Source organism: Chelonia mydas, chromosome 6 (assembly GCF_015237465.2).
Source record: "Chelonia mydas isolate rCheMyd1 chromosome 6, rCheMyd1.pri.v2, whole genome shotgun sequence".
In the NCBI taxonomy this organism is placed as follows: domain Eukaryota; kingdom Metazoa; phylum Chordata; order Testudines; family Cheloniidae; genus Chelonia; species Chelonia mydas.
In genome coordinates, this window is record NC_051246.2 from 115,442,458 (window position 1) to 115,468,148 (window position 25,691).

Genomic DNA, 25,691 nt, shown 5'->3' on the forward strand with positions numbered 1-25,691 from the left:
CTCATGGAGGTGGATTAGCTAGGCTGATGGGAGAATCCCTCCTGTTGACAAAGGTAGTGCCTGCACTTGAAATGCTACAGCAGCACAGCCCTTAGATCCAATCCCAGATTTTAAACCTTTTCCCGCTCCAAATTTTGGAGGTGCTCAGATTTGTGGTACTGGTTCCAGCCCATCTCTAGTTTCAATACTAAAATATATCAAGTAAAACTTCTGTTTTTCTGGTGACAAATATGGTTGGTTCTGTTTCCAGTTAGTATGGAAAATAACTAATAACCAATCTAGATTTATGCAGAGAAGCAGATACTGCATGCATTTCTGGTGCTTCCAGGAAGAAGCAAGTAGCAGCTGTTTCCAGCCGACCATGTCTCTAATCCTTCCTCATCTCCAGTACACACTGTATTGTTTATGGAACTTAATTTCCAGTTTTAAAGGAAAAAAACATTTCTCATGTATCACAGTAGCTATTTTGAGCTCAGTGTAAAGATATAAGAACTTAAGAGCGGCCATATTGGGTCAGACCAAAGGTCTGTTTAGGCCAGTATACTGTCTTCCAACATTGGCCAATGCCAGGTGCTCCAAAGGGAATGAACAGAACAGGTAATCATCAAGTGATCCATCCCCTGTCGCCCATTCCCAAATGCATTTGATAGATGAAGACTTAAATAATATCAGCCATATATGTCCCTGGTGTAAGTCCACTGACTTCTTTGAGCTTACACAATTGAGGTCCAAAAGCCATTTCAATCAAAAGACTCCATTGACTTCAGTTGGCTTTGAATCAGACCCCAAATTCAGATCTGATGTAAGCAGGTACAATTCTATTGACTTTAGTAGACTTAGCACCTGTTTATACCAAATGTGAATTTGGCTCCAATGGTTCTTAAAACCAATTAATGATGAGCACAGGGTAATCTTCAGTCCTAGGGAAGTTTTAATGAGATTTTTTCAGTACAAAATATGATGTTTACATGAGTCATTTTAAAGGATGGATATTCTATCTCCTGCTTTTTAAAATAAATCTTTTGTGTTTTCTCAAAGGTAATGGGGTGGTTATACATTTACCAGGCTTGTTTGAAGAAGCTGAAAAAAATGAAAAGAAAGGTTTGTGTCAACTAATCTTGTAAATAATTTTTTTATAATGGTAGGTAAATCAAAGTACATTTCAGACCCAGATTTTGACCACTTGCCATAAATATTCTGTATAGCAATTTTCCAATTTAAAATAATTTAGAGAGCAATCCTGACAAAATACAGTGTGTAAGTGTCTTATGGACAAGTTTTAAAGAACAGTCTCTGAATTCTATGGGGGCAGTTATTTGCTGCAACAAAAGATAAGGTGAAATCCTGGTTCCACTGAAGTCAGTGGCAAAAATCCCATTGACTTCAATAGGCCCAGGATTTCTGTGTCCCAGCTTCTGTGCAGAAATGTTTGTAATTGCAAATTCTATGTTTTGGTGGGAACAAATTGTGGGTACAATTTTTAAAAATTTAGTTAAAGCTTTTTTTCATAGACAGGCAGCACTTTGGAAAAAAACTTAAAGTATCATCATTAGCAACACAGTTAATAGCTTTTGACTTAATTTATAACAAAAATTGAATGTGTGCTACAGTATAATGGGATTATGAAGAATACCTGATACCTTTATCCATACCAAAATCAGAAAGTATTGTCCAGTTGAAAACAGTTGATTGATGTGTTAACCAAGGTGACTTCTACTCCTTTTAAAGTAAACTGTACATCTGGATTTGCAATACATTTAACAAGAAAGAGAATTAGAGAAAAGATACAGTAAAACTAAAAGTAAATGCCCAAGTCTGACAACCTCAGTAGAATATAAATCTTAAGTCTTTAATGTATATCTTCTGACAGGTTTAAAGGATTGGGAGAAAAGACTCATCATATCAGATAGAGCACACATTGGTAAGTATTTATCAAAGTGAAGATTAAAGCGTAGAAAGGACTGATAGGAAACGCAAATGATAGGCCCAACATATGCATTCAAAACTGCTATTTTACCTTGAAAAGGAATCATGTATTTGTATCTAATATTGTTTCTTCCCATGCTGTAGAGAATGAATAAACTTTACCAGTAAGATATTAATAGAATTTATAGTTCCTAATGTGTAGTTCTGCATATTGTTTTCATAATATTCTGTAATACTTCATGTGAGAACAGTGCACATTCAACAATCGCAAAGGCTTTTGGACTTTGCATTTAAATTGTAGATACCAGTGTGTTTTGTTTTGTTTTTAAGATGTTTTTCTCCTTCGGGGTCTCATCTTGTTCCTGTGGTTTTCCTTTGCTGTGCAGTGTTTGACTTTCACCAGGCAGTTGATGGACTTCAAGAAGTACAGCGTCAAGCACAAGAGGGAAAAAAGTAATTATATATCAACACCTTTATTACACACACACCCCCCTTCTGCCCTGGGGGTTCTTAGCTGAGTTGAGCCAGATCCAAGGATTGAGGCCTTTTCTGCACACAGTGCATAGTAGCAATTATTATGCATGTGTACTGAAGCAGGAAAACTTCAATATCTGTAATAATAAAAAGTTAGAGCTTTATTCATAAAATATTCGTCTCCATTTTGGAACACTTCCCTAATGTGTAGTATAATGAAAAGTTTTGATAAAATTCAGTAGCATAAAACATATTTTTATACACACGTTTAGACACACTTTTTTCTTTATTTAATTAGTATTGGTACGACAAAGAAAGGAATTGGACCAACGTATTCTTCCAAAGCTGCACGAACAGGCCTTCGTATTTGTGACCTCCTTTCAGACTTTGATGAATTTTCTTCAAGGTACAATTATTAATACTTCTAAAATAGTCCATCGAGGAATGGTACGTTTTGGATGACAAGTTGGCTTTATAAGGGGACATTTTTAAACTAGTGTGTATGAGTTTGTGTGCAAATCCTTTAAATAAAAAAAATTAAGGAAGTAGGTGGAGGGGAAACTTTAGTAAATATTTATTGTGTGTGTGCACAGCTTCCAGTCACTTTAAATGACCAGGGCAAGGATAAGCGTTGTTTATACTCGTATGTGAGTCATATGTATTTTCACTGGAGAACCTTTACTATACTTATTTTATGATACAAACTGAATAGTTGCCAAAGATTTTTAAAACAGAAACTACTGCAAGTTCTGCATATACAAGTTTTTGGTATTTTGCAGGTTCAAGAATCTGGCACACCAATACAAGTCAATGTTTCCCACTTTGGAAATAGACACAGAAGGGCAACTGAAAAAACTAAAGGTAAAGATTTAATATTGGGGAAGATTCATATAGTCATAGATTCTAAAGCCAGAAAGGAACACTGTGATCATATATAAAGATGTAAAAAAACCAAGGTAGAAAAATGTTAAAATCTAAATCCAGCTGAAAATGGCTCTGAATTATTTCTTATAAAAACTGTAAAACTACAAAAATTGTATAAGAAATTAAAGCATATTGAGGAAATACATACATACATACATCATCATACAACTGATGAATCACAGTAAAATATATATTTTATAACAGAATGCTCTCAGATAAGGAATATTAAAAATAAGTCCTAATAAAAAGAGATGTTCAAAACATAGTTATTATTCTAATGTAATGTGTATCAAGATAAAATGATCATGCTTTATTAAAGAGATCTGGGCAATACAGACTTGCGGTCACTTTTCTTATCCTTCTGCCCGTGACTGAATTCTAGGCTATCTAAGAGACTTCCAGGCCTATTGCAGAACTAGTTTTAGCAATTAGTTGTTGCACAGAGTATCTCTGTCTCATCCATATATTAGTATGGCTAGATTATGTTCTGTTTAAAATATGATGTAGCTGTGCATCATTGCTGCTGAGGTACACAATATAGAAATGGTATACAACATTCTAACAGTAATCGTCTTTTTGGGTGTGTGAGTGATTAGGCACAGTTTTGTTATGGCATGATAATGAATTGTTTTGTTTTCCAGGTAAAATGTAGTTTTGAGGCTGGCATGTTAGAGTCATTTGTGAGTTTTTACAGCTGACCATATTGTTCATTGCTCCAGCCATTCTGGTAGCATTGTTTGGTGAAATGTACATTTATATTGAAACTTTCAGGGATACGCTGAAAAAATAAGACCAATGGTCCGAGATGGTGTTTATTTTATGTATGAAGCTCTTCACGGCTCCCCAAAGAAAATTCTTATTGAAGGTGCCAATGCAGCACTACTTGACATTGACTTTGGTAAGTTACCCTGTAAAGTACAGGTTTCAGAGTAACAGCCGTGTTAGTCTGTATTCGCAAAAAGAAAAGGAGGACTTGTGGCACCTTAGAGACTAACCAATTGATTTGAGCATGAGCTTTCGTGAGCTACAGCTCACTTCATCGGATGCATACTGTGGAAATCGCATAATGTCTTCTGCGATTTCCACAGTATGCATCCGATGAAGTGAGCTGTAGCTCACGAAAGCTCATGCTCAAATAAATTGGTTAGTCTCTAAGGTGCCACAAGTCCTCCTTTTCTTCCTGTAAAGTACGTTTAACTCCTGAGAGATGGCTTGTTTTCATTTGTCTTTGCATCAGCTTTGCTAACAGTAGGAAATCAGAAAAAAAAATCCTCTTATTATATCATTTGGGGATTATTGGGAGAATGGCCAGAACATTATTTCACTTTTCATAATTCTGAACTAAACATTACTGTTCAGGCAAATAGCAGCAGTGCACAAATGCAGTGGCTGATGATTTTACAAGATATGCTAAAGGAGGTGGCTTTGCCTCTGTGGGCCCTTACACCAAATTCTATTATCCTAAATCCAACCGAAGTGAAAGCTTTATCAGGTTCAATATATGTATACTAGCCTGGTGGATAGGGGGAAGTGGTAGATGTGGTATATCTTGACTTTAGTAAGGCTTTTGATACTGTCTCACATGACTTTCTCATAAACAAACTAGGGAAATACAGCCTAGGTGGAGCTACTATAAGGTGGGTGCATAACTGGTTGGAAAACCCTTCCCAGATAGTAGTTATCAGTGCTTCACAGTCAAGCTGGAAGAGCATATCAGGTGGGGTCCTGCAGGGATCGGTCTTGGGTCCAGTTCTGTTCAATGTCTTCATCAATGATATAGATAATAGCATAGAGAGTACACTTTTAAAGTTTGTGGATGATACCAAGTAGGGAGGGGTTGCAAGTGCTTTGGAGGATAGGATTACAATTCAAAATGGTCTGGACAAACTGGAGAAATGGTCTGAAGTAAAGAGGATAAAATTCAATAAGGACAAATGCAAAGTACTCCACTAAAGAAGGAACAATCAGTTGTACACATACAAAATGGGAAATGACTGTCTAGGAAGGAGTGTTGTGGAAACGGATCTGGGGGTTATAATGGATCGTAAGCTAAATATGACTCAACAGTGCAACGCTGTTGCAAAAATAGCAAACATCATTCTGGGATGTATTAGCAGGAGGGCAAGCAAGACACTAGAAGTGATTCTTCAGCTCTACTCCATGCTGATAAGGTCTCAACTGGAGTAATGTGTTCAGTTCTGGGCACCATATTTCAGGAAAGACTTAGACGAATTGGAGACAGTCCAGAGGAGAGTAATAAAAATAATTAAAGGTCTAGAAAACGGGTCTATGAGGAAATATGAAAAAAATGGGTTTGTTTAGTCTGGACAACAGAAGACGGAACAGGGACATAACAGTTTTCAAATACATAAAAGGGCGTTAGAAGGAGGAGGGAGAAAAATTGTTCTCGTTAACCTCTGAGGATAGGATAAGAAGCAACGGGATTAAACTGCAGTAAGGGAGGTTTAGGTTGGACATTAGGAAAAACTTCCTAACTGTCAGGGTAGTTAGCACTGGAATAAATTGCCTAGGGAGGTTGTGGAATCTCCATTATTGGAGGTTTTTAAAAGCGGGTTAGAAAAACACTTTTTCAGGGAGATCTAGGTAATACTTAGTCTTACCTTGAGTGCAGGGAACTGGGCTAGAAGACCTCCAAGGTCCCTTCCAGTCCTCTGAGACTCTACCTCTGAGGACTAAAGATTGGTGCACTACAGCTAACAAAGAGAGATCTACTTATGTGTATAATCACCTATATTTCTCTTGGTAGAAATGTGACAAAGTAAGCTTTAGCAATGAGGAACATGAAATGGGCACTCCCTGGAGAATATCATTCTGCTGGCTATGAAATCTGAGTTGGATACTTCCAATGGGTACAAATCTGGTTCCTATAAGTCTCATGCTTGAGCACAGGAAAAAACACCCATGCTTCTGACTCTGGTATTCTGAAATGTCAAGGTATTCCTCTCAGCAGGAAGATGTGTAGGAACCCGGAAGAAATGTATCTGATATCACCGCTTCAAAATGCATGTCCTGATGAGGAGCCAAATGGAGAGAGTAGTCTTCACAACTGTCAAATACCATGTATGAGGGAGCAATATATAATGATACTTCCAAAACCTAACCTTTAGTCTGGTGTGGTGACGGCATGATTAAACCTGTGACAGCTGGCAGAGCTGCAGGTTGGCCTAACTGACTGCAATGATGGTTTGTCTTCAGACTATCGAATCATGGAAATGTAGGGCTGGAAAGGACCTCAAGAAGTCATGAAGTACAGACTCCTGCACTGAGGCAGGACTAAGTAAATCTAGACCATCCCTGACAGGTTTGTCGAACATCTTCTTAAAAACTTCCACTGATGGTGATTCCATAACCTCCCATGGAAGACTTTTCCAAAGCCTCAATACCCTTAGAGTTAGAAAGTTTTTCCTAATATCTAACCTAAATCTCCCTCGCTGCAGATTAAGCCCATTGCTTCTTGTCCTACCTTCAGTGGACATGGAGAACAACTGATCACTGTCCTCTTTATAATAGCCCTTAATGTATTCAAAGACTGTTATTAGGTCCCCGCTTTAGTTGTCTTTTCTCAAGACTAAACATGCCCAGTTTTTTTTAACCTTTCTTCATAGGTCAAGTACTATTATAGCTCTATATACTTAGCAATCCATTGGATGGCAGAATTGTAAGTCTGTGTTTAATGTATGTGGACTGCAGATGGCCATGTCCTCTTTTCATCTTTTATGTTTTGTGCTCTATGGCTGAAAGTAGAAGATTCCAAGTGAGATTTTCTGCCCTGTTGGTGCACAGAGATCTGCATGCAATGAGGAGGATACATACCATGCATGGGGCAAATCTTCCCTCCTCTTCAAGCTTGCACAGGGGTTACTACTGTCCTTGTACTGTGGAATTATACTCTGTGAGGGGTTTCTGGTACCCCAGTGTAGAGCGGATTGGGGGTGATCAGCCAATGGTCAGGCAGCAACAAAAAATTATCCTTCTCTTGACCTATGCTGATCTGCCAGGTGTATAGCATGGTCACTCAGGCACTGCACCAGTAACAGGATTTGCCTTAAGAGGCTAGAGGAAATCCTGGCCCCATTTCAGTCAATGGCAGTTTTGCGTGTGTGCATGCATACATATACACACGCAGAGGTCTCACTAAAATGCTATTGAGAGTAATTCATGTTCATTGGGAATGAAATTCATCCCAGTGCAGACAGCCTGTACAATACTCTGTGCACCTGTTATGCTCTAAGATTGATATCCATTGCATCCACATAAAGCCTCTGAGTACTTGGGCTCCATGAGGTTGAAGTGCAGAACAGTAGGGAGGTGAAATCCATGCTCCATTCTAGGGCCAAGGTGTAAGGCAGCTGAATAGCATCCTGTAGACTGTGAAAGAAGCTGAAGCCCTCTGCCAGTTGTATAGGACTGTCTGATCCACATAAATGTGACTGTGCAGTCCCTGCTCTTTTGTGGCCTTACAGGCCAGACTGAAGGGGCTGATGTAGACACATGCAACTGCTTCCCCAGCAATTCCACATTGCAGCCCCTAGGCCTGCTTTGAATGTCATCCTGACAGCTAGTCTTAAATGGGATGCAAGAGATGTATGCTTATGACCTTGTGTGGGCCTTCTGCATCAGGATAATTTTCACTGTGAAAGAGCTGTGGTTTTCTTAATCTGGCAGAGCTAACGATTTTGGGCACTCTGAAAGCCGCCTTATATCACATGGAAGCATCAGTCAGTAAAGTTATCTTAATTTGAACAAAGTCACCTTTAAATTTCTAATGAGACTTTAGAGAAAAAAATTATACAACTGAAGCTACTCTGATCACCAAGTGGGAGTGTTAAGGGAGCAGAGCTCAGCTTTCTCTGCTAAATTGCTACCCCTCCTCACCTTGGGGTAAACAGCACTTCTCCCTCCTCCTTGACTGGTGTGGTGAGAGCTTCTCCTATAGAGTCAATCTAATTTAGCCACCGGTGGTAACCATGTGAAGTTACAAATGCAAGCCCATCTTTGATTAATACAAGGAAAGGTAGCCTTTGTTTTCCATCACCATGGAAACAAGGTTGTGCTGTTTTGTTTTGTTTTTTGGCAGGCACGTACCCATTTGTGACATCATCAAACTGTACTGTGGGTGGTGTATGCACTGGACTTGGTGTTCCTCCTCAGAACATTGGTGAAGTATATGGTGTGGTGAAGGCATACACCACTAGAGTGGGAATTGGAGCCTTTCCCACTGAGCAGATAAACGTAGGTTTAACATTACATTACAGTAACCGAGAAATAAGGTCAATGGGATAGAATGTTGTAACAGGATAATGGTCTCCTGCTGACACATAAATGCCAAGGCAATGTCAAGGGACCACATTCATCCCTAGTGTAACTCAGTTGAAGGCAGCCTGAGATGTTTTTTGCAAGGCAGACAACACTGATGTGATGGCATTCTATTACAATCTCTGTACCTGTCATAACAAATTACAGATATAAATGTCTTCCATTGTTGTATGCTGTATTGTTGTAGCCATGTTGCTCCCAGAATATTAGAGAGACAAGGTGGGTGAGGTAATAGCTTTTATTGGACCAACTTTTGCTGGTGAGAGAGACAAGCTTTCAAACTTACACAAAGCTCTTCTTCAGGTCTGGGAAACGTACTCAGAGTGTCACAGCTAAATAAAAGGTGGAACAGATTTTTTTTTAGCACACCCATAACGGGTATCATCAAACAACTACAACCCATACCCGATGGGGATCCCATCTGGAAAGAAATCTTTCCTGAACCCCCTCTTCTGGCCTTCAGACAACCCCTCAACCTCTTCAAGCTCATCATCAGAAGCAAGCTCCCCATAGACCAGGACACACCAACTCAAAGCGGCACCAGACCCTGCCAGAACAACAGATGCAAAACCTGCAGACATTTCTCCACTGCTACAATGATCAACAGCCCCCACAACACATCTTTCAAGAACAATGGGTCCTACACGTGCCTATCACAACATGCGGTGTATCTTAACTGCCCAAATAGCAACCATGCGCATGAAACTAGGCAATCACTACACTCTCAGATGAGTGCACATAGGAAAATGATAAAAGACAAGAATACCACATCACCTGTTTGATGAACACTTTTAACAAAGCAATTACTCTATATCTGACCTTTCAGACCTTATCCTCAAAGGAACACTCAAAAGACAAGCGTTTTTGAAAGCTTTTGGGAGCTTAAATTCATAATTTCGCTAGACACTAAAAATCATGGACTGGATAGAGACACTAGATATGGCTTATTACAACAATCTATAACCCCCTAACAGCCCCTCCCTCCTTTCTTCCATATGACTGGAGGAGTATTAATGGGCCACTTCACCTTGAGTTGTCCCTTGCAATATGTGTTAAATACTTATGCTAAACCATCTTGTACTTAGCTGTGACACTCTGCTGAAGTTTCCCAGACCTAAAGCTTGTAAGCTTGTGAGCTTGTCCTCTCACCAACAAAAGTAGATACAATAAAAGATATTAGCTCACCCACCTTATCTCTCCAGTATAAATGTCATCATTTTATCTCATGGCTATTGGTGCAGTTACACTGGCAATTGTTTGTTGTTGCCAGAACCTCCAGCCTTCACTCAGGCAAAACTCGTTGCTTCACTAGGAATTTTGTCTGTATAAGAACTTGGGAACTGCAGGTCTTGTGTTATTAACGATATAATGTATTCTGAATGATTTATAGAATAGACCAGTTTGTGCTTCAGCCAATCATGCAAAAACTTCTTGATTAAAAATGGAGAGTGGGTAGGGTTTTTAAATGTATATTGTACCTTCGTTATCAGTAAACTGGATGGCTCAGGAGAATAATAATGAGATATGCATCCATAAACTTCTAGGTCTCTAGTCTGAATCCTCTTTAATGTTACAGTGACTAAATCTAATGGATGCAATGAAATGAATTGGTGGTCTGGTTCAGTTCCTCATGGGAAGGTTTTTCTCTTCTTTTTGTTCGCATAACAAAAATTGCCATCCCAATGGGCACCAGCTGGCACATTTAGTTATTTGTATTATTATAATGACACTTTTTATTAATATTTATTATTTGTATTATCATAATGCCCAGGAGCCCCAGTCATGGACCAGGACCCCATTGTGCTAGGCTCTGTGAAATACAGAACAAAAAGATCGTTGCTGCCCCAAAGAGCTTACGGTCTAAGACAAAAAAGGCACAACCCCTCCTGCAAACCACCAGATGGAAACAGACATACTGATGGGGGAGTGCAAAGAAATAAACTCTTAACAGAGAAATCAGGGGCTGAATTGCTAAGAAGATTTTCTTATCATATGAAGGGGAAATAGGGGCTCCTCCAAAATAAGAACCAGTCATACTGAAGCATATTGAGGCACATTGTGGGAAAAGTCATACTGTTGATGCTGTACTGTACCAGTTTCTGTGGATAGGGGCATTAGTTTCAACTGAAGTCCCCTTTTAAGAGAACTAAGCTTTACTTTAAAAAAAATTGATTTGACAGGCTGAGGTTTGTTACCTCTGTTGTTGAAACACCATCGATGTCTCTTTATCTTCCTGTAGGAAATTGGAGACCTCTTGCAGTCCCGAGGCCATGAATGGGGAGTAACCACAGGCCGGAAAAGGCGCTGTGGCTGGTTAGACCTTGTCATTTTGAGATACGCTCAGATGATCAATGGATTCACTGCGTAAGCATCACAGATTTTGCGCTACATATGGAACAGATAATTTAGTTTTTCACAAAATAAAATATGTAGGTCACGTTAATATCAGTGCAGTTAAGTGTTACATTTTATGCAAAAATGCAATAAAATATTGTCATAGAGAAAATAATCTCAGACTGCTACCTAAATGCCCATGAAATGCAAATATGTGTATTCTTAGAGCTAGAGACTTTGTGTGATATGATGACATTCTGATACAAATACTCATTTGCTCTGCACCAAATGACTGATGTCGAACATATCAGTGTATCAGAGTTTGCTGCAGCCGTTCTTCAGTCTGTCATTCTTTACCTAGTGCATTCAGAAAGACTCCCATTGACTCCAGCAAACATTGGATTGGTCCATTAGAGTGCCTGGCAAAGATCCACAGGATCTGTGCGATGACCCAGCTTTCAAACAGTCTCTTGGCCATCAGTGCACCAGGCCCCCAAAGGTCCCACTTTTCCTTAAGGGTAGGCCACGCAGACTCAGCATCTCTAAAATGGAGCCTCTGGGCTGCAGCATTCTTGCTTCTCACTGAGAGCTCTGCCCATTGAGCCCAACTCGGAGAGACTCGTGTTCAGGGACGTGCACCCTCTTCAGGGGTCAATGCACGAGAATTTGCAGTGTCTCCAGGTAGCATTTTCAAAACAGAGTAGGGTTTATTAGTGAACTGGAACACAGCATTGGGACGTCCTGAGGTTTGCACAGAGAAGCAAATGTTAAGGCATAGTTCATACTGGCCAATTCCAGGGCTCCCTCTTAAGCCATACAACTATAGGAACCATCTCTGTTTCCTTTCCCTATCTCGGTCCCTTTTTCATAGGCTATATCTACACTAGCACTTTTATTGGTCAGGGGTGTGAAAAAAACACCCCCTGACCCACATAAGTTTCATTGAAAGAAGTGCTGGTGTGAACAGCGCTATATTGGCAGCAGATGCTCTCCCCCAAACATAGCTACCACCGCTCCTTGGGGTGGTTTAATTATGCCGATGGGAGTGCTCTCTCCAGTCAGCATAGAGCGGCTACATGGGAGACCTTACAGTGGTGTGGCTGCAGCGGTATAGCTGTGCCACTGTAAGGTCTGTAGTGTAGGCGTAGCCTTGGTCCCAGGTAGGAGCTCTGAATCTCTCTGTGACCCCAGTTCCTATCACCCCCTCTGGTCACCATCCTGCATTGTCTTCCTGCTGAGTTCATGTGTGCTCCAACCAGTCAAGCTAGGAGCCTCCTGTTAAGTGTCAGTTGTTCAGTCCTTGGGGTTTCCATTCTCTCTGTAGGGCCTTCCATTGATATGGGTTGGTCCCAGCCAGTCCTCAATGCGGAACTTCCCAAACTTTTTGCTGGCACAACCCCATTTTAATGAAGTATTTCCTTCTGAGACCCCAGACAGCATGGACGATGCCATTTTGAAAAGCAAAATAGCATCCTCCATACACTAGGGATCACCGCAACCCCATCTGCTGCTGATGCAACCCCATTTGGGGTCGTGACCCACAGTTTGGGAACCACTGCTGCCTTAACGACCCATTCATATCATCCCAGACAGCTATGCCACTGTAGTGCTGTAGTGTAGACACTTGCTGCAGTTACAAAAGTCATTCTTCCATTGCTGTAGTAAATCCCACCCCCTACCCCCAAGAGGCAGTAGCTCTGTCGACAGAAGAATTCTTCTTTTGACTTAGCGATGCCTATACTGGGGCTTAGGTCAGCTTTACTATGTCTCTAAGGGGTGTGAAAACATAGATTTTTATCAGTCATGAAACAAACATGAAACAATCTTTCTGCAGTAACTTATCTGAATGTTTTGTAAAATTAGTGTTTACCCAAGGCCCTACGTTGTTTTCACTTCTGCATCTCCATTCTTTGTAGAAGTGCCATTAAAGAGCTATAGTCTGTTTCCTTTTCAGTTACATGGAATTACTGTTTTCCCCATCAGCAAAACTATGTTAATCCTGGGGACTTTGGCTCAGATCCTCAAAGGAACTTAGACTTCTAATTTCAATTGATTTCAGTGGAAGTAAGGAGCCTAAATACTTTTGATGATTTGGGCCCTTGACACCTAAGCAACAATGGGAGGTGTATGCCAGTGGCTCTCAACCTATCCAGACAACTGTACCCCTTTTCGGGAATCTGATTTGTCTTGCATACCCCAAGTTTCACCTCATTTAAAAAGTACTTGCTTACAAAACCAGACACAAAAATACGTACGTGTCACAGCACACTATTACTGAAAAATGACTTAGTTTCTCCTCTTTACTATATAATTATAAAATAACTCAATTGGAATATAAATATTGTACTTATATTTCATAGTATATAGAGCAGTATAAACAAGTCATACGAAATTTTAGTTTGTATTTACTGCACTAGTCCTTTTTACATATCCTGTTGTAAAACTACGCAAATATCTAGATGAGTTGATGTACCCCCGGAAGACTGCTGTGTGTTCCTGGTTGACAAGTTGGAACCACTGATATATGCCATGAATGAGGCAAAGAACAGCAGCGCTGTGCATCTCTTTCCAAATTTTTAATGACTCCTTCATCCTCCCAAAGTCAATCTAACATTGAAAACATGCGTATGTCTGGCCAGATCCTTAGATGAGTGATGCAAATATCAGTGGAGCTACACCGATAACTACCTGCTGAGGATCAGGCATGTTGTTTTTAGAGATATTTGGGTACTGTTTTCAAGTGCAGTTCTACTTCGAAAAGTGACTCTGCAAAAACAGCACCTTAAGATTCCACTATTTATCCCTTTATGATTTCTACATGAAATGTGTTTTGTAAAAGATAGCCAGGCTGTCAATTAAATAAACTAACTCATCTAGGGATCTGGAAGTCAAGCTGGGATCTTTCCTGACTGCATATCATCATCAGTAATAAAGGTTCTGTAGGCCAAATTATGCCATCAGTGGGTTTACACAGGGCTAAGTGCTTGGCCCTGAAACTGGAACTTATTAAACAATTCTGTTGAGGCAGAAGAAAAAATAGAACTCAGCTCTTTTTCTCTTAGCCTTGTTAGTTCTACAAGGATAATGTGAGTAAACAGTAGTACCACTAAGGTAAGAAGATGTGCATCTTAATACAGTGACTATGCCTGATAGTTAAAAGTGCCGTTTCACATAATCACTTTTCAGTGCATAATTGCATTTTAAAGGATGTGATTGAACACACTGTTGTTCACCTATATGAGCAGGCAAATGTGTGGAAGTAAAACATGGTAATTTGGTCATCACAGAGGCATGAATTCAGTTAACAAAGTTCATATTCTAATATGTCTGAATTTTCCTTTATACTGGGTTGGCTGAACTTGGTCTATGAGTACAAGAGTAGAAAAAGCAGGTGGAAGGGATTAAAGAAGACGATGATAGAAGGATTCAACTTATGTGTAACTTTATCCAATGTTTTTCTGGACAGTCTGGCATTAACAAAACTGGATATTCTGGATGTCCTTGATGAGATTAAAATCGGTGTTGCTTACAAACTGTCTGGAAAAAGAATTCCATATTTTCCAGGTATGTTTTTTAAAAAAAGTCTTGGTGATCACTTCTTTCTTTTCTGTTAAGTATTTTGTACTTAAAAGCCAGACCTGATTCTCTGTTGCCCAGCACTTTGTAGGAGCTTACACCGAAGCAAAGTGGTGTAAAACGCTTCCACCAGATCAGAATAGTAGAGTTTTACTGTCACTTCGTTCAGGTGTAAATGACTCCAAGATATAGGACAATGGAGAATCAGGCTGTGTATATACATTGATATTGGATTTTTTGTTTTTGTTTTGGGGTGTTTGTTTGTTACATTTTAATCTCTGATGAACGAGGGCTGCAGTCTCAGGAGTATGTCAATGAAATCATGCTTTGCAAAGGAAAAGTAAAGGGAGTATTGTTATATTGTAAAAGCTGAGACACGGACACAAACAGCTTTGCTGTCTTTGCAGAGTGCCAGTATAATTAGCAGCAATTGACATTTTAGTTCATAAAAAGATACAGTCCATTTCAATACATGTTAAAACTTTTTTGACTTTTGTTTAAAATAACATGGGATTTCAGATGTTAGGACTCTAACTGGTCTAATGATAGCCTACCCCATAATGCTTTGCAGCTTTTCATGCTCTGATTTTCTTACCCAAATGGTGTTCTCCAAGCCTGAGGATCCCTCCTATTTTTTCACTTTTACTCCTCCCTCTCCGAGGCCCTGGATTGTGCCAAAGTATCTTTGGGTAGGGATTTCAAGGCAGCCTAAGGGAGTTAGATGCTCAGCTCCCATTGAATTTTAAGCTGGAGGGCTTCCTCTGGAGGCTCTCTGTTTAACTTCTAAGTTGATTAGAATGGCTACAGTAAGTAGACTCCTTTCCCCCATGAGCTATGTTTACTGTTCCCAAGGGTGGCCAACCTGAGCCTGAGAAGGAGCCAGAATTTACCAATGTACATTGCCAAAGAGCCACAGTAATATATCAGCAGCCCCCCATCTGCTCCCTGCCCCCGCTCCCAGCACTTCCTGCCCACTGGCAGCCCTGCTAATCAGTGCCTCCCCCTCCCTCCCTGCACCTCCCAATCAGCTGTTTCACAGCATGCAGGAGGCTCTGGCGGGGGGGGGAAGGGGAGGAGCGAGGGCACCACAGGCTCAGGGGAGGAGGTGGGAAGGGGTGGAGTGGGGGGCAGGGCCTGGTGGCAGAGCCAGAGGTTGAGCAGTGAGCACCCCCTGGCACATTGGAAAGATGGCACCTGCAGCTCCAGTCCCGGAGTTGGTGCCTATACAAGGAGCCGCATATTAACTTCTGAAGAGCCGCATTTGGCTCCAGAGCCACAGGTTGGCCACCCCTGACTGTTCCCATGCCCTGCTGATGTCATGCCTGAGAATAGACAAGACTCACTTGTAGTCAATATGAACTTGCTATTTTTATTCAGACTGCTGCACACAGTGACCCTGTAGCTTCCCCTGGCTCTCTAGTTGCCAAACTAAGGGCTTGGCTACACTTGCAAGTTAGAGCATGTTAAAGCAGCCCTAACTCATGACCCGTCCAGACTGCCAAGGCACTTAGAGCGCCTGGACTCTGCAGCTGGAGCGCTCCTGGTAATCCACCTCCAAGAGAAGCATAACGCTTGCTGCGCCTCGGCTGTAACGCCCCAGTGTCAGTGTGAACAAGGTATTGCATTACTGCGCTCTGATCGGCCTCCAGAAAGGTCCCATAATCCCCTTACATCAAGTGGCCACTCTTGTCATTGTTTTGGAATCGGCTGTAGGAATGAGGCTATGCCCTTTCAAAGCTCCGTTTCTGACAGCCAGCTGCTTATCTGCTCCAGGACAAAGCAACCACTGGTGTGGAATGTTGCTTGCTGTGAGTGTGTGAGAGAGAGAGGTGGAGGAGAGGGGGGGTCTGCTGCTGTCTGAACTTACAAGACAGAATGCTGACATGCTCTCAGCCCCCGCAAAACCCACTCTCTCTCCCCCCACATACACACAACACACTCCCTGTCACACTCCCCCCTCCCCCCCGCATTTGTAAAGCACGTTGCAGCCACTTGCATGCTGGGATAGTTGCCACAATGCACTGCTCTCTGTGGCGTTGCAAGAGCTGCTAATGTGGCCATGCCAGTGCTCTTGAATCTGACAGTGTGGACACATGGCAGTGCTTTCCCTACTGCGCTCTCCAAGGGCTGGTTTTAACTCACAGAGCTCTACATCTGCAAGTGTAGCCATGCCCTAACTAAACAGCCTATGCCTAATGACACAACACAGGGTTTCCCTAACTTACGCAAGGTCACTTACTGCTCTGACTGCTTGCCTACACTGAGCAGTCATGGAAGAGTCCACTGATCAAACCACAATGGCCTAAGGCTCTGCCAGTGCTAGACCTTTGGGTCAAAAATTTCCCACCATTTCAACTAGTTCAGCTCCATGGGTGGTAGCGATGGTGAGAGTTCTGTGTGGAAGGGGCTGCCTGCAGCTGCCAGCATTTTAACCACTGTGTTATTTAACTCTGTCCTAGAGATGAGACACTGGTTAATGTGCTGGCTCCCATTTTTGCTACCACTTGTACAGTTGAACTGATTAAAAAAAACAAACAGACAAAGCTTCTGTAGATAAGGCCTAAAATAATTGTTTCCTTATCTTCCTAGAAATATTAGTCTCATTAGTATAGCTCTATATATAGCATCACAGGGTACTGAGGAAATGAAACCAAATGAACTGGATCCTTTTCATCAGAATGGTCTTACTCTGTAAGACTGAGGTTTGGTCTACACTACAGACCTAGATTGACATAAGCCGCTAGCTATGTCAGTGTCTACACTACAGCCTTGCTTCCGCCGCTGTAAGTGCACTACTACACCGACATAATAACTCCACCTCCGCGAGAGGTGTAGGGCTTATGTTGGTCTAGTTAGGCAATGCAGTGTCTGTGTAGACACTGCGTTCCTTACATCAGCTGTTGGCTGTCCCCAGCCGGGCTCCTGCCCGGTCTCCGCTCCAAGCCGGGCTGCCACCCAAGTTCCTGGCTTGGGCTGCAGCCCAGGCTCCCCACTGGGAGCCCTGCTGCCCCACCTCCCCGCCCCTGGGTCCCAGCTCCCCGCTGGGGACACGGCAGCCGACCTAACTCTGGGTGGCAATATCCCTGCCAGAGGCGATAAGCCCGAGGCGCTGCCCCGGTTCCCGGCTGAGAGCAGGGAGGCGAGAAGCCCAGGAGGCAGCTGGGCTCCTGGCGGGGAGCTGAGCAGAGCTGAGTGCCCTGGCTCTCAGCCCCTCCTCCCCCCCCCCCCACACTGCCCCTCTTCACTCGGTGGAAGCGCTCCTGGTGAGGAAGGAGGGTAGTGTGGACATCAGCCACCGCATTAATTACTGCTGTGGCTGTAAGTCAATCTAACGTGGGTCAACTTAAGTTTGTAGTGTAGACATGCTCTCAGTTTGTCTTTGGATATACAGACAACAACAGTACTAGTAAATAGAGGGAACTGATGGCTCAGCGTTATAAATGTTCCTGTTTCATGTCATTATTTTAATTTTTTTAACATTCATTAAAATTTTCCTGCTCAAGATCTAATGATATCATCTTTTAAAGTGGAACTATTGTATTCATACGTGTGGCTAACTGTGCTTTCACAGCTAATCAGGAGATACTGCAGAAGGTGGAAGTAGAGTATGAAACAATGCCCGGGTGGAAGACTGACACGACTGGGGCGAGGAAATGGGAGGATCTCCCACCCAAGGCACAAAATTATATTCGATGTGTGGAAAACCATGTTGGAGTGCCAGGTAAATGTCTCTTCACCTGTGCTCATGGATAGGCCACGGCATGTACATGAGGCTGTGAATAAATACTCAACCTACTAGCCAGTATAGAGCTTTGATGGGGCCCAAAGCAGTGGAGATACCAGAATTGGGAGGCAGGTGGGAGATCTCAACCAGAAGCAGCTCGGGCAGCATGCTGTGTTCTCGCTCTCTCTGCTTCCCCCTTCCTCCCACTTGTCTTCAGCTTATGCATGTGGGGGGAGGTTGCTTTTCTTTCCCTTCCCTCCAACCCCCTTCCTTGTGCTTCAGGGTGTGTGTGTGAGGGAGGAAGGGTATCACATACTGAGTCAGGTATTAGAGATTGTCCCACCCACTGCTGCTGCTAATGGTGGTGGGGATGGTAATGGGACCATGGGATTGGCTCCTGCCTGCAGGAGCTGGAGTGGGAGGCAGTTTGCTATCATCTGCTACCTAGCCAAGTAGCTATCCTGGGCTACCTGTTTCAGCCCCTCCATTCCACCTTTGATATAGTTGACGGATCTCCTTTGACTCCAGAACTAGGCTGATCCCCAGTTTTGGGGTCTGGAAGAGTTTTTTCCCCATATGTCAAAAGTGGCAAATTACCATATGGGTTTTCACCTTCCAGCCAGCACCCAGGAGGTCGGATTTGGTGGGTGTCAATTACTTGTCACAACTTTAGGAGATTCCAGTGCAGTTGTGGGGTGGGTTAGAAGGTGTTTCATGGAGGTCCCTGTAACTCAGTGTGCTGTCTGGACACTGGTCCTGAGAGCAGCAATGCATGGTGAGCAGATATGTCTCCATGGCTCATGCAGATGTGGCTCCCCCTCATCTTATATCTTCTGCCTCTGATGTGGAGGAGGGGAATGTGTTTGGGGTGTTAATTTCCAGTCAGGGTCCCTTGGCAACCCTTAGGGCCTGGCCTTCGCACCGATTCTCGGGTTTGTAGTACCCAGGGCCATTGGTGCCAGTGGAGAGCTTCACTGGGCGAACTCTACCAGATAGTTGGATGATTACCAAGGCCGCCCAGAGGATTCAGGGGGCCTGGGGTCTTCGGCAGCGGGGGTCGTACCGCTCCGGGTCTTCGGGGCACTTTGCCGAAGACGTGGAGCAGAAGGACCCCTCGCTGCCGGAGACCCGAAGCGGAAGAAGCGGTGGCGGGTCTTCGGCAGCGGGTCCTTCACTCCGGGTATGTTCGGTGGCACTGAAGGACGTGCCGCCGAAAACTCTCGTGGGGGCCGCACTTGCCCCCCCCCCCCCCCCCCGGGCAGCCCTGATGATTACCCCATCTGTGTAATCATTTTAAAATAAAGTGACAACCTCCATATTTAACCATGCATTGGTGTTTGTGTCTCATGGTTTTCACGTCTACATTGAGAAGACTATAAAGTCTGACAGAATTCTTGCTTTAGATTGCATGGGTTTAGCTAGACATCCATCACCCAAGATAATGACAGTTGACCATGCAACTGACGTGCCTCACCCTTCTGTTAGGCCTTCAAACTGCAATGCTTTGTGTTTATGGCATAATTACTCCAAGCTTTCAATGCTCCAGTATACTCTGTGTTAGTGATACAGCAGGAGAAACTATTTAACAGAGACACTTTTTCAGCACTTTGTTTCAGGTTTGGAGTTTGTTGCCGATTTTGTACCAAAAATTCATATTAAAAAATTTAAATGATTAAAATTAATTCATGATACTATTTACTCCCAGTCAGTGTTCTAATAGTCGTTTTTCTCCCCCTTCTCTCCCTCACCAGTAAAATGGGTTGGAGTTGGAAAATCAAGAGAGTCAGTGATCCAGCTATTTTAAACAAAGAACTTCAGTGATGAGAAGCACAATTTAATGTTCATCTGTTCCTTACTACTCCCAAGTTAAAATGGAGCTGCTGTTTAAAACCAAAATGTTCTTCTAGGAAATTATTTGTAAGAAATATATATTGTATACTTTAATATTTTCATTTGTCAGTAAATGCAAATTGTCAGTGATAAAAATCTGCTTGGTAGCTACCATCTTTTTCTCCCACACATATGCGCAAAAGCATAAAGAATTCAGTAACTGAATAAGAACTGGAATGAAAAAACAAGTGGTTTTCTTCCTTTTTCTCTGACTTGAGCCATGTTGCTATTCAGAAGTGTTTTACGTCCATTTCTTTGGGCTGATGACAATACTGAACATTTTCCAGTAGTTACTGAACGACTGGAAAAGCTGAAGTTATTCTTCAAAGGGAAAAGTTATAATTCCTGTTTCTATGGGTTGGCAGCAATAAGACATATATATTGCATTTAAAATTGTCCTGGTTATGTAGATCTTCAGTCCCTAAAACACAGTAAAATTAGGTAGGCATTTCTGATTTCATAAAGCAAGGCAAATGCGATTAGCTTGAAGCCTGAGATTTTTTTTTTACAACCTACTAAAATAAATGGGAGAGAAGCTACAGTGATTGTATCACAAAGTGATGCAAGCCAGTAACTGAGGTAACTTCTGGGGATGAGCCAGACTGGAGATAGCTGAGCTGCCTATGTATTTCCTTCAAATCTCCTGTTTACCAACAGGCACCCCACATGGAGGCTGGCAGAGCAGCTTTCCTCCCCTCTTGTGCAAAATAAAGGAAATCAGAGGAGTGATGAAGGGTATAAAGGGCCCCAAAGCCACAGAAATGGTGTGTGGGGGAGGGAGGAAGTAGAGCCAATGCAGCATGATGCATCTTCTCCCTGAATCTGAGATGTGTCTCCATGCAAACACTGTACTTCTGGAGCAACCCCGATTTTGTTGGGCATAGGTGGTGAGGCACTGGAGAGTACCAGCTGTATGGTGACATGCTGTCCTCCAAATCTGGTGCATTTCCAAGGATAAATCTATGCATGATTTAATGCTGCTAGTTGCAGCCTTAACTCCCTTTCCCAGCTTTTGACCCCATGCACCAAACTGTAGAGGGTGATACCTAGTGCTAAAGGAGGGAGCATATGACAGCACAGCTCCTGACAGGGCTGAGCTGTTTGGGCTAGTGAGGTACAGCACAGAGGTTCCAAGATTTCCAGGGATGGATCTGGAATTCCTCATGGATCCTCTGGTTCTGCATGGTTAGAAGGCCATGCTCTCTGCCCCCTCTGCATGGCCCAAGCCCCTCTTTTAGAGAAGAGAATGCTGCGGAAACTGAGTTATTCCAAAAGTTAAGGAATTTTCAGAGCACACTGACGTTTCTGTGAGTTTTTCCACAGCTAGGGAGAATATAGCCCAATATTTTTATGACATTCCCAGATACCTTGGTGCACATCTAGGAATGGCATCACCACCTCTGCTGGTTCCCAGTGCATTAATGCCATGATTTCCTTTGTGAAAACACCCCTTTTTGGGACAGTACTTCCAGGAGTGATGGCATCCAAAATGGTGGTACCCTTGGGTGCAGAATGGGGAAAAATAAGACCTGTCCATGGACCTCCAAACACTTCCAGATCCAGTTACCTCATGTGCACTCCCCCATGTTGTCCCATCTCTAACAATTATCTAGATATCTTTTAACATTTAAGATCTGTTGTATTTTTTAAAGTAAACATAACATATGAGCAGCCATGGCTTCTATAATCACAAGGTAGTAAAGCAGTTTATATTACCATACAAAGATGCATTGAGGCTTGTAGTACAGTCCCTCTGCACCCTCCTCTGGTAGCAGTGCAGTCTCTTCACACACCCCTCCAGCGCAGCCTGTGGCTTTGTGGATAGGTGCTGGGTTCGTAAAAATTGAGTAGGGGGCCAGGAGTTAGAGCCTGAGGATAAAACCCTCAGTAGGGGTATAAGGAGCAGAACCCCCTTTACTTGGTAAGGCATGGCAGAGGGGCAGCTGGGCCAAATTTGAGTGTCATTGTGACCCTCTGCACCAGATCTCAGTGCCACTCAAATTTGGTCCAGTCAGGCAGGTAACCACAGCTGGGGATGGGGCCGCTTTCCCCATGAGTCCATGTAATCTGGCTCCTATGGCTTTATGCCATCGTCTAGTCCTTTATGTCCAGTGATTTAAGCACAAGAACTCCTGAGTCCTAAACCTGACTTCTTCTGTGGCCTAGGGCAAGTCATTTAACCTGTGTGCCTCAGTTTTGCCATCTATAAAATGGCAGATAATAATACTTACCTACCTCATATAGGTTTTGTGAGGATTAATTAATATGGGCCAAATCCTGTAGTACTTACCCTTCTCTTTTATTAGGCAAAACCCCCATTGATAATCAATGGGAGTTCTGCCAGCGTAAGGACTGTAGGATTTAGATCTTATGTAGTGTTTATAAAGCACTTTTGAAAAGTGCTCTGTAAGTGCTAAGTATTATTATTATTAGCACTGTAAAATGTAGCTCATGTTATGAGGTATCTTAAGCACAAGCACTCTTGGCAATGCACTACTAATCAAGTTTCATTTCCAATGGGCTCAGTCTCATGGCAGTATCAATTAGAGGGTTCAGATTGATTCCTTCCCTCAGCCCACTGTCCTCAGCACATTTTTATTAGCACAAAGCCATTTTATTTGGGCTTTGTTCAGTTTTATAGGATTAGGTCCGCAGTGAGTAACAGTTACTCACAATGTATCAACAACCATTGGCTTAAGTGATCAACCCTAAATAAGTCATTTTGGTACATTAAAAATGAAGTTATTATAAATTAATTGTCACAGCATCAATGTCTCTTGCTTGACCTAGACCTTTATTTTTCATGAAGTGCCTTTCCATTTTGCCTTTGCTTTAGGGCCTCATCCAAGCCCACTGAGACCCTTGATTTGCACCACATCAGGAGACCATTATCCTGTGACACTGTTATGTTCCTTGCATTTAATTTAATTGAATAGGTTTTTTTAAATTAGATTTCTTCTCCTCCTGAATTCTGGGAATTTTGCCACTGTGTTCAGTGTGCACAGGTTCAGGCCTTTATTTTTAGAAGTTCTTTACAGGCTATGTGATGACACAAACTTTTAAAAGGAACACGTTCGATTTAAACCATACGGTCATCTTGACTGTTTCCTGTGGCAGACTACTTTAGATTGGAACCTTTGCTTGGAATTTCATTGTAATAATAACCACTGTGGCTAATTTAATTTTTCTTTGTACACAAGTTGAATGTAATAATTATTGAAATTTGTTCATGTATCATGTTAGATGTACTGATGGAAGAATAAGGGAAATATCTACTAATATGGTATATTATATTGTGATGGATTACAGTAAAAAAAAGTTACTAAACCATTCAGGTAAAACATGTATTTGACAGATTTTTGTCAGACTTGCCATCACATTGCGGCCTTCATAATCAGGTGTACACTTCCTAACATATGCTAGTTTTTTGGGTGGTTTTTTAACTGACCTGTATATGCTCTTACAGCACTGGCCAGCTGCATTTTATAAATTGAAACAAATAAAACAAAGAGTTTTCAAAGTAATGTGCAAAATGTACATACATTCACCCACGCACCCATGTAGATATTGCAGGAAAACTTTGAAATCTCATCTCATTCTTTTACCCTCAAAGACACATTTAGATTCATTTTAAAACAAATGTTTCTGAGAATTTGGGGATAAAATTCACTACTTTCAAATCCAGAAACATAGTCAAGTGTTTCCTAATGCTTTTAAAATAATGATCAAGAAGCTTTGCATAAGAAATGGATATTTTCTTTCTAGCTATGAGCAGCAGATATTTACTATTGGCATTTCATTCGTATATTCTTAGGAATGGATAGGGTGAGTCCTGGCTAGCAATTCCTGGCAGAAATACTTACTTCACTCATGAAACAGAACTTTTCCCTTTGAACATTTCGTGACTGACTCCAGTGAGTTCTTTCCATGATAAATTGCTTAAAGAAACTTGAACAATTAACTCTTTACAGTTCTTTATCATTACAAATCCATCCATAACACACCATTGGGGAAAGGAAGGAAAAAATGATCTCACCTAATATAACTATGGCTAACCCCTACAATATGGCAGGCCTTCAGAGTGGTGGGGGTGGGGACTTTTGGGATCCTGTTTTACAGGTAGGAAAATCTCCATTTCTCATTATCTCCTGAAATCAATCTGGAACAACAGGCCTTTTACTTCAGTGTCCATATCCAATGAGCGAGAGACCAGGTCAGTACATCTACTGAAGGAGATGTCTGAAAAGGGACTGGGGAGACTTCTGTGTTGCCAGTTGATAGATCTTGTCTACAAAGGTTGACTCACTTTCTTCCAGTCACATGAAGACACCCTTAGTGGAATGAGCTTTGACTGGTAACTGGCCTCCAAAGCAGTTTCATCAAACCCCATAAGTAGGGACTTGTGTAAATCACAATTTATTTTTAGAAAATTAACGACAATGCAAATGGCAAAGTATTGAATTTCACTGAGTTTGCACGGAATGAATTTTACAAGTTAACATTAGTCAATTCAAAGGATGAAATGAATTTTACAAGTTAATTTAACCAATTTTACAACTAAAATGTATTCCATCCTGGAAATTGACTAACGTTAGCTTGTAGAATTCATTCCATCCTTGGAATTGACTAACATTCACAGTTTGGGGGCATTTTCATGATTTCTGTGTCCTCCATGAAATTGTGGTTTACACAGGGCCCAATCCATAAGGCACTGGTGTTTCTGGAGCTGCCAAAGACAGAATGGAGACTGGGTTGTCTGCTGAAGCTACCAGTCAGGAGCCCCTCCATGGGATAAATTCTGCTTTATGATCAGTCCAGCTGGGCAGTGGAGAATGCTCCATGCCACTCCTGGTTTAGACTCAGGAAGAAGGGAAGAAGGAGGGGGGCATGATGAGAAATATGTGGAAACTGGATAACCATTTTTACTTTGTCGAAACACACTAAATAAAGGGCATTACTGGTCCTAACCATTTTATAACAATAATGACTGTTTATGGGGCCAAATCTCACAGGTCCTACTTACTCCTTACAGAGGGTCTGATCCGCAGACATGTGGCCTTGTATGCATGGATCACACCCCCTCCCCTGAGGGAGTGTGTGTGGGGAGTTTTTCTCACCCCCTTTCCATACCAACTTCTGCCCCTCTATCTCCCCCCCCCCCCCCCCCCCCCCCCCCGCCACCCACAAACTTTCAGAGGGCACTCTGTGCATCTGGGAATCTACACGGTGGGCTGGCGCATCATCTGTCCCTCCCCCTCCCCCTCCCAGTGAATCCTGTAGGAATCAGGGCAGAAAGAAAAGACAACTCCCAACTGTTATCCTTCTAAAAGTTCCTTCTCTATGGTGTAGGCCGCCATTAAAGAAGTTCCCCAGACAGTCATCAGATGCAGAAATGCTAGCTGTATGGCTCCCGTAAAGCTATACCGCCAAAAAACAGGGGTGCCAAAGACAGTCAGCCAAAAAAACGAGGAGTCCTTGTGGCACCTTAGAGACTAACAAATTTATT

The 25,691-nt window shown here is 42.2% G+C and overlaps 1 protein-coding gene across 2 annotated transcripts in view; it reads left to right on the forward strand.

The window, feature by feature from the left end:
• Positions 1–25,480, forward strand: part of ADSS1 (adenylosuccinate synthase 1) — a 45,104-nt gene extending 19,624 nt beyond the window's left edge. For both annotated transcript variants that reach the window (XM_037901057.2, XM_037901058.2), the window contains exons 3-13: positions 1,039–1,101; positions 1,871–1,921; positions 2,313–2,379; positions 2,699–2,806; positions 3,180–3,261; positions 4,096–4,222; positions 8,423–8,577; positions 10,901–11,025; positions 14,462–14,559; positions 18,143–18,292; positions 20,047–25,480. In XM_037901057.2, coding sequence (XP_037756985.1) covers positions 1,039–1,101; positions 1,871–1,921; positions 2,313–2,379; positions 2,699–2,806; positions 3,180–3,261; positions 4,096–4,222; positions 8,423–8,577; positions 10,901–11,025; positions 14,462–14,559; positions 18,143–18,292; positions 20,047–20,099 — 1,079 coding nt within the window. In that variant the 3' untranslated portion in view covers positions 20,100–25,480. The remainder of the gene's footprint in view (positions 1–1,038; positions 1,102–1,870; positions 1,922–2,312; positions 2,380–2,698; positions 2,807–3,179; positions 3,262–4,095; positions 4,223–8,422; positions 8,578–10,900; positions 11,026–14,461; positions 14,560–18,142; positions 18,293–20,046) is intronic.
• The last annotated feature ends 211 nt before the right edge of the window (positions 25,481–25,691 follow it).